This window comes from Nannospalax galili, unplaced genomic scaffold (assembly GCF_000622305.1).
Source record: "Nannospalax galili isolate Female #2095 unplaced genomic scaffold, S.galili_v1.0 scaffold405, whole genome shotgun sequence".
Lineage (NCBI taxonomy): Eukaryota > Metazoa > Chordata > Mammalia > Rodentia > Spalacidae > Nannospalax > Nannospalax galili.
In genome coordinates, this window is record NW_008354532.1 from 1,162,245 (window position 1) to 1,172,176 (window position 9,932).

Here is a 9,932-nt window from a genome sequence, read left to right on the forward strand (position 1 = left end):
CAGATGGACAAGCACTGGGGAATGGCTGGGGGTGTTGACAACACAGTGGACAGTAACAGTAACAGGGATGACAGAGTATGACAGGGGGGCTATCGGAGGGTGTCATTTGGGATGTGGGTATATAGAAGAATGTTTGGGATGTTCTGTATGAAATACACACAAAAAATGAACAAATAAAAAACTGACTTATATTTGAGGAAGAAGCATAAAAATTAGCTTAATGTTAATTAGTAGAGGTGAAAAACATTACCATTGAAATCTACCTGATGACTTTATATCCATGCTCAGGTGTCAATGATCTCAGAAAGTAACTGACTGTGACTAGTAATAATCAGATGCATAGAGATTAGAGATGCATGTGCAAACATCTAAGTGTTAGTTGCATTAAAAATCAGTTTTTCTATATGAAACAATATATTTTAAAATGAAATGAGATCTTTTTTAAAGGTTAAAACCTCATTCAATTTTATGTCTTATAGGGTTTATACTGAGTTTAATATTGCATAACTGTATTAATTCAACTGTCAACCTAAAAATTTACAGCCAATTTTGAAAGAGATGCATCTTTGCTCTGGAAACTGTTATTGAATATAATGCTGTAACGAAATGCTTCTTCTAAAGACATGGTTATTAAATAAATAATTTTTAAAAAACACCAAGCATTAACAAATACAGTCACAGACCAGACTATTCTTTTCAAATTGTCACAGAATAATTACAAGGACAGATCACATCCACAACCACAAGAAAATTTCAAAAAAATTCAGTAAGTTATCATACAGATAGTGTATCCTCATGGCACAAGGCAAGAAGATGAAGACACAACAAAAGGAGAACCCCTACCATCATCACTTGATCTAAGTCTGGAAGTCAATGCTAAAAGTTTTGCATTTTCTTTCTATGAAGAGAAACCACTTTGAAGATGGCATCTTTCAACAAGGTCATGTTTCAGTATCTTTATTCTATGATAATCGCTTACTTAACAGTTTAAAGCCTTAAACTGCTAGGAGGCTGAGAAAAATGAAGACATAGGCTATTTTCTTAAGCTATGCTCAATAATTCCTGGGGTGGGGGGTGGAGGTGCATATTTCCATCCATCTATCGTTGGCATGTCAAGAGCATGCTGCACTCATGTACTGTGAGAGACATGGAAGCAGTAGCTTCAAGATGATATTGGGAAAAGCCAAAGAAAGGTTTATATAGAAGATACAGAAAGATGAAGATAACTAAGATGAAAAGATACATTTGAGATAAACAAATTTTTTGGAAGACACTACATTTTATCTGCTTTTCCCACTAGCATTTCCACTGTTACCCACAAACTTATCTACTAGAAAGTCAAGACAACCACAATCTGTCCAAAAAGTAACAAAATGGTAATTATTTTATTTCACTTTTTGTATCAGAGTTAGGAGGAACACTTGTAGTAAAAATGATATTACATTAGCAAATGTAAAAGTTTCATATAAATCAAATAAGCATTTTGGATTTGTCCAAACAAATGGAAATTTCCAATTGGCAATCATAATAACTGGCAATTTCCCATCTGTCAAAGAAGTCAAATTTAATTTTTTTCATTACCGATATTATCCTTTATTAGTCTGTTGCTTATATTTAGATCCACATAGTAACGCATTTCCATTGAATAGTACATGAGACACAGTTGCCTGACAATGAATTTTATAGCACATCTACTATCTTTATTGTGATGTGCAAATACACTATGCAACAATTGCCTCTCAATAGCAAGAACTGTAAATTCAAGCATTCAGTCTCTATTAACATGAAATTTGAAGGAAGGAAAACCCCTCAGGTACTTCTAGCAGGCAAAATGCTTTGCATTCTATGAGTCATGGCCTGGGCAGTGATCCTGCCAGTTGGTATAATAAAGAGATTATTATCTTTCTCTCCTCTGAACATCTGTAGCAATCGTCTCAGTCGTTCATTTGGCACACTCTTCTGAAGAGATAAACTTTTCACGTGTATCTGTCTGATCTAAACGAATCCCTTAAGGGCAACCTTCCACTCACTTGGATCATCTCATAATACCTCACAAGGTGATGTCTGAAAAATTAACTGACTATTGTTAACTGTTAATTGAGTAATGCCACCTTTGGAGCACAGCTACCTGCTCAATACTGTGTACTGCCTATACTTCTTAAGTGTCTAAAAAAGTGAAGTATGAAAGCAATAGTGTTTATTTTAAAGCAAAGAGATTTGTTCTGAGATTTTACGTAAAAAAGAATAAATTTTCTTAAGATTAATCTTAGCTATAATCAAAGATCTTCAAATATCTCAGTAACATGCATTTTAAGGATCTCGGTAATAAGCAGTAATAGGTGGGTCCTAACACTGCTCAAATTCCTGTCTCTGGATTGAAAAATCAACAGTATCAAAAGCAGAGCTTTACCCATCTGCCTCAACCCCTTGTCTCCAAATGTTCTTCCGCTCAGCTCTAGACTATCCTGCCATGTGCAGTTATCCCACACCTTTCCAAAGGGTTCCCTTGGTACCTGGTAGTGAGCAATTCTATCCTAAGATGGTTCTCAAACTATAGTATGCATCAGAATGTCTTCCAGGGCTTGGTAAAGCACAAATTCCTGGGTTCAACCCCAGAATTTCTTATTTTAGTAGGTTTCCAGTGTGGGCCTAAGTACTTGAATTCTAATAAAGTTTCAGGTGCTGCTCTGTTGCTGGTATAGATACCACACTTTGAGGAATATCTCTCCTTCCAATGCAACCTATTTCTGTCAGATTTACTGTGTCTGGTTTATTTATTCAACCGAGTTTAAAAACTGATTCTTCCATTAGACAAAGCTTGGTTATTCAGCTCCCTGTCTAAATAGGGGTGCCCCTGTGCCGTGACTGACAAACACCAGCTCTATGCATAGTTTTTCAACAGAATAGCAAATAGCTTTGGACAACCAAAGCCTGACTAATTTCCAACTCCCAAATGCAACACAACCTTTTGGACCAAGTGACCACCTACAGGGAAAACACCAAACTACATATTCAGTCTGCATTACCTAATGTAGAGCAACAGGAATGCACACTCTCTGCCAGGAATGTTTTATTTGCTCCCGCTCACCTGGTTAACTCCTACTTCACTTTCAGGCCTTAGCTCGGGGGTAATTTAATGCATGGAAGCCGTTCTTTTCCTTCCCACAATAAGCCAAATTACCCCTCTTGTGTGTTCTCACACAGTCACTGAATCCCCCTCCTTTATAGCCCTTATTAATTGGTTACATTTGCTCATATGAGCATTCTCTTTATAGCTACTTTCTATACTGGAGCATAAGCTCCCCACAGATAAGCAATGTTTTCATTTTGATAACCATTACATTTCATATCTAGAGCAAGGAGGCACATGGGATATGTTCAAATTAAGGTAGCTAAGTTGAGATTTTCAGACATAGAAAGATGAGGTATTTCTTTCCATACTCTGCCTAAACCAGAAAACAAAAATCTAATTTGTTAATTGGCTATGTGTTTTTCAGCTACTCAATATGCAAAATAAAATGTTTAATTTTAAGAATGCCTTACCTTTTCTGAATAATTCTTGGAGAGTTTCAGCACTTTGGTTCAATACAGCCCATATTTCTTCCTCCTGAAGTGGTCCGCCCCGAACCTCCAGGGCCTCTGCTAGTGACACATGCATATTACCTAGTAAATAAAGGGAACAGAAGGTTTATGTACTAGCATCTTAACTGCAGGGTTTTTTTTTTTTTTTTTTTTCAGTAAAACTCTGTATCTGTGTGAACTATGAAGTCCAAGTTACCTAATTTTTCAGTCCAGACTTCAATCTAACTTTAATCCTTTAGGCTTAAATTCATAAGAGCAAAAGAATTGGAGGAAACCCCCCTCGAAACAACTCCTTGGTCTGCCTAACAGTGCTAACCTCAAAAGCAGGTCTTGTGAATAGCAGTGGTGATTATTTCATGAGAAAAGACAGAGAGCCCAGGGGGCCAGAAAGTCACCAAAATACAGATGATGAAGCCAAAGCAGACCAAGGCCTTTTAGAATTCAGTTCCAAGTTTCACCCTTTCCATCTCCAATATGAAGAGTAGGGAGGAGGCCCTATAGGTATCATTAGGAGGAGTTGGGAATAAAAGACAAAGTATAATATATATGTTATAACTGAAAATTTTGTACTGAATGGAGTTAACTATTCCTAGACTCAATTCTGCTGCCAACTCAGCACTTGCTCCTAGGAATGTCATTTTACCTCTACACCTGTTTCCCATCTGTGATATGGGAATAAGAATAATGCCCTTTTAGGGTTACTATGATAATAAAAGAGGTTATTTCTGTGAATATACTTTGTAATCTAAGACTATACAGAAACTGAATTAACAAAAGATCAGAAATTTTTCTCTATGGCAATTCTTTTACTAGCAACAATTTTTTTCTATGTTTAATTAAGTGCTATTTTGATAAAACATAAGGTTTTCTATTGGGCTCACTAATCCTTTTTTAATTTGGAAAGGGGAAAATGCAGTCTCTCAAAATCCTCCCATAAACATTCTCTGAAGCTGGTATGTCTCAAAAAGAAATTGACCCTTTACAGTGAGTAACTCCTAAGATTTGTGCTTCAACGGGATTTGTTTACCCCTGATATGAATGTAGTATTTATCTGTTGGTAGACAGAATCCAGTGGATTTAGAAAAGCCAGAGGAAATTGCAAATGTTAATCATTGTAGCTATTTTCTTAACTAAACTCCTTGTTAAATTATTTTAAAAGCCTATAAAACATCTGATTTAGACAGTTGTCTTTATTTGCTCACCAACAAGAAAAGCTAGTATGTTCTTATTATTTATACTTATAATCACTAATCTAGTCAGAACAAAAGTAATCCTAGCTAAAGGGGGTGGGTCTTGTTTTTTGACTTGTCTATCTATATGTGTAATGTGGCAATTAAATGGGAAGACAGAAGATGCTGCTTTGAGAAAGCCAAAAAAGTTTTTCTTTCACTTGCATAAGAAACGTATTCATTTACTCAGATGTCTCCCCATAGCAAATGTTTCTAGGTTTTCATGTACTTCACTATAATGATAGCATATCATTATACTAGGAGATGCATTTTTTTCCTAAGAGATGTGTGAGTTAATCTTCCTCATGAAACATTTTAATAAATTGAAGTTTCAATAGAGGCATCAAGATACTATTAGACATAAGATACCAACATGACTTGTAAGAAAACTACCCTGTAGCAAGTTTCTAAAGTGTTATGTCTGAGAACTGGTTAGATAGCTCCAAAGCCAACGCATCAAGCATAAAGAAAGAATTGCACCAGCAGGGTTCTTTGAAGAGTGTGCTGGTTTTCATGTCTCCTCTAAAGCTGGAGGGGTATGAGAAGGGGCCTTCATTTCACCTCAAGACAGTGAAAGAGATTCAATGAATCCGCTTGATGTGTTCTGTGGAGTTTGAGCAGTACCTGATATACAGATCAGGAATTTAAAGGTATTAGCTATCACCCTGAGGTCACTCATGAATGAGGGGGCATGAAATATCAGAGCTGGCTACACTTTCATGAGGGCAGGGGTTAAGAGGCAAGTCTAGAGGATGAAACTGTGCCCAAATGTAGATAGTTGCATGACTGTGTAGATACTAAAACTACTGAAAAAACGCATTAGATGAGTGACATGCATGACATATGAATTATATTTTTTAAATCTCTTTAAAAAATAGGTTAGATGCTCAGTACTGGGAGGATGGTTAAAAGTAAGGAGGAGGGAGTCTACACAAAGTACCACCAGAAGTACCCAAAGAATCACCAAAAAGGAGACAGGAGCAAGAAGAGAAATGAAAGAGAAAGGGAAGAAGGGGAAGAGGGGATGAAGAGGAAGAATTACAGTTACTACTATTGAAGGAGGCCTGAGAAAAGCAGGCTGAGGACCAACAGGATTAAGGAGACTGGCTAGTTGGAGGAACATTTTTTTCTGGCCTGTCACAGGCAGTATGGTTCCAGTGAAAGATTCTGGAAAACCCACCAAAACCAGAAAGAGTCAGCCTTAACCATTCATCCAGTTCAAAACAAGTTAATGAAGTCATTTTACCACAAGAGTCCAGGAAAGACTGCCTGCCTCTCTTGGTGTCTTTGTTCTCAGCTTAAATCTGATGGGGACAGATACAGCAACTTGCTAGTGGGCTGAGAGAAGCTACCCACACTGCCTCCATCCAAGGCCAACCTACCAAGGGAAGGGAAAAGCTGCAGCTTCAAATGAGTAGAGATTGAAATGTTGATTGATATGCTGAGAAGGCACGTTTAATTATGGCCTCAACAGTGTCTTTTAACTTAAGTAATTATTACTGCTATCAAAGAGTAGTGAAAGAAAAATAGACCTGAGTTTTCATTTATAGAAAGGGAAAGAAATTGCCTTTGAGAAATAAGTTTTCAAAGAGAGATGATCGCATATAAAGTAAATTACTTAAAATTCTACCTTAGGCATACCAGTGCAAAAGCAATGCATTTGGTGTGTGTGTGTGTGCATACATACACACACGTATTTCACTAAAATTTGAATCTTAAGATAAATTTTTGTTTATATTTTAAAAATTATTATAATTTTATGTGTATGAGTGCATTGCCTGCATGTATGTAAGTGCACCCGTCATGCAATGCCTATGGAGGTCAGAAGATGGCGCTAGATCCCTGGAACTGGAGTTACAGAATGGTTGTTAGCCACCATGTGGGTGCTGGGAAGTCAGTGCTCTTAACCACTGAGTCATCTCTCTGGATCCTGTTTATACCTTTAAAGGAATTAGTTTTTAAAACAGAGTTAATTTACTCCTTTAAGAAAACTAAACAGCCTAAGTAACTTCTTGCACACAAAACTTTTCCAGTGCTTAACTTCCACCTACAAAGATTACTAATTATGATTCTGATGCTTGATTCAAAGAGTTCTGAATTACAGAATATTAATCATCTGTTATCTTTTATTTGAAATAGTATGTGGGGCTTTTTTGGTGAAATAGTATGTTTTTATCTTTTCAGTATAAGGTTTCTATGCCTGTGGCTGGAACTTAAGACTCAAAAATCAGAAGGAACATTTGCGCTTTTCAAAACAGGACCATTAAGATAACATATAGGTTTAATTCAGCTTACAGCTTCATGAGAAAAAAGCTTTAAGATTTTTTAAAAACTACCTCGGTCTGAGGACTTAATGTAGCTTTGCAACAGCTTTTTAAGTCAACAAACAGATGAGGGAAAGAGCCAGTTAAGAGGAAACTAAAAAGTTTATTGTTTTGATTGTTCCTTTTAGAGAGAGTATTTGCTATCTCAGGGTATAAGTAAGTGACTGGCACTTTACTATCGTTCTACTTTCCAATAAGTAGATCCAGTTTATCTACACTCATGTTCTTGAATGTGTATGGCACATGACAATTACAGTTTTTAAAAAGAATTTCATATAAGAAAAATGAATTATCCAGCCAGAATCATTACATTTTTGGTTAACATTAAATATAAGTGGCATGACATTAAAATGGATCCACAGAGTCAGACAACACCACAAGAAGACTCGAACAGATGCCATTTTAATCCTGATGTTTCAGACAGGAAGCACACAAAAGAGAGTCATGGGGGAAATAAACACTAAACAGATTGACTGAATCCAATCAAGTAATATAATAACCTGTCTGTGGGTAGACTAAGAATGTTTAATTTGAACCTAAGAAAACTGGGCTACAGAGCACTTTATTTTAAGAACAAAGCAGCTCTTAAGTGTTCTGAATATGCAACAAGTTTTGAGCAAAGACCCAGCATACTGGTTGAGGATATCTTTGGTAATTACAAAACCATAGTATTCAGTGCCAACCACTGAAACAAAACAAAGCAAGGTAAATCAAAGGGAACTATAGTAGTCAGATGTGCTGGCATATATACCTGTAATCCCAGCACTCTGGAGGCTGAGGCAAGAGGTCCCAAAGAATTTGAGGCCAGGCCAGTCAGAGTTACATAGGAAGAAAATGTTATCTTGCCAGAGAAACTGAAAGGAAAGGGAGAGGAAGAAAAATGAGAGGGAAAGGGAGAGGAAGAACGCAGGGGGTGGGGGGAATTGAGAATAATTAGTTGAGAAGACAAGCCTCCAATTTTGAAATCTTCTAATCCAGGAAGATTCAGAATTAAGTATATGAAAGTTTAAAAGAAGGCCAGATGCTAGTACTTTTTTAAATTAAATAATTTGTATCTATATGTATTTTAGCTAAGCTAAACAGGGCAGTTAGAATGAAAAATTGCCATTGTAGTTCTAATTTAAAGTGTAATTAAGAAAACAAATTTATATTCTAAAATGCATAAAATTCTATTGGAACAAAGAAATTAATGATTTGCCATATATAAATCTTACTAGATAAGTCTTCATTCATTAGAAGGCATTAAGATACTTGGGAAAGTATTCTGTCAGGCTTTTTTTTTTTTTTTTTTAAATCTCTCTTACGTAGCCCAGGTTGGCCTTGAACTCTTTTGTTTATTTCTTTTTATTTTTTAATGTGTATGAGTGTATTATTTGCATGTACCTAAGTGTACCTATGTCATGTAATGTCTGTAGAGGTCAGAAGAGGGCATCAGATCCCCTGGAATTGAAGTTAGGATGGCTGTTAGCTGCCATGTGGGTGCTGGGAATTGAACCCAGTCCTCTGCAACAGCAGCCAGTACTCTCAGCTGCTAAGTCATCTCTCCAGCCCCCTGGCCTTGAACTCTTGATCTTCCTGCCTATGTCTCTAGAGTGCTGGAATTACATGTGTGCCGTGATAACTGGCTATGAACTGGCTTTTTATTAATGAATTAGTTGGTCTTTTTGAGACAGTCTCCCTATAGTCTCAGCTGGCCTGGAGCTCGTTATGTAGACCAGGCTGGCCTTGAACTCACAAAGATCTGCCTGCTTCTGCCTCCCAAGTGCTGGGACTAAAGGTATTTGCCACAATGACCAGCTTCTATGCAACAAAGGAAGCCATCAGCAGAGTGAACATGTAGTTTAAAGCATTTAAGAGAGATTTTTAATAATTATATTTGAAAATGGAATTACACAATTGAAAGTTTTCTTAAAAGTTACTGTTACAATATTCTAAATCAGCCCAGTTAAAATTGCTATTATCAAAAAAGACAAAAATAATAAATGCTGATGATATGGAGAGAAAGGGGAACTCTAATATACCACTGGTGGAAATGTAAATTAGTATAGCCACTATGGAAAACAGTAGGAAGCTCAAAAAACTACATCTAAAGTACCATACAATCCAGAAGTTCCAGTACTGGGTCTATAGCCAAAGGAATTTAAATCCAACTGTGAAAGAGACAGCTGCACTTGCATGTTGATTACAGTAATGCTCACATTATCCAGGATATGGAATCAACCCAGATGTCATCCATGGATGAATGAATAGAGAAAATGTGGCATATGTTTGCAATGAATATGTGTACCTGTATGTCTATAGAAGTACTCCTAATTGTCAGAATACAGACTCAACCTAGGTTTTCATGGAAAGAATATATAATGAAGATAATGGTCTAAAACATGATGACCTGTTATCAGCCATAAAGAGAGAAATTCTGCCATTTGTACAGAATGGATGGAACAGGATAAATGACACTGCATTAAGTGAAATAGGTCAGGCACAGAAAGACAAATACCGTACATTTTCACTTACATATGGAAGGTAGAAAGTTGATCTCAAGGAAGTAGAAAGTGGGGCTGGTGGGTAATGGGTAAAGGTACTTGTCACAAAAGCCTGATGACTTCAGTTCAGTCCTTGGAACCCATGTAAAGGTGAAAGGAGAGACTGTATAAAGTTGTCCTCTGACCTCCACATGTGCACAATGACATGTGTACCCACTCATATACACATCATGCATGTGCATACACACACTAATAACAGTAATATAAAATGCTTATTTTTTTTTTTTTTAGGAACTTTCATTTTAATCCTGATC

The 9,932-nt window shown here is 36.6% G+C and overlaps 1 protein-coding gene across 8 annotated transcripts in view; it reads right to left on the minus strand.

Moving 5' to 3' along the window:
* The window catches only part of Ptpn13 (protein tyrosine phosphatase non-receptor type 13), a 238,888-nt gene that overhangs the window by 185,028 nt on the left and 43,928 nt on the right, over window positions 1–9,932 (minus strand). For all 8 annotated transcript variants that reach the window (XM_008851752.3, XM_029555308.1, XM_029555309.1 and 5 more), the window contains exon 2: window positions 3,544–3,663. In XM_008851752.3, the coding sequence (XP_008849974.1) occupies window positions 3,544–3,658 (115 nt within the window). In that variant the 5' untranslated portion in view covers window positions 3,659–3,663. The remainder of the gene's footprint in view (window positions 1–3,543; window positions 3,664–9,932) is intronic.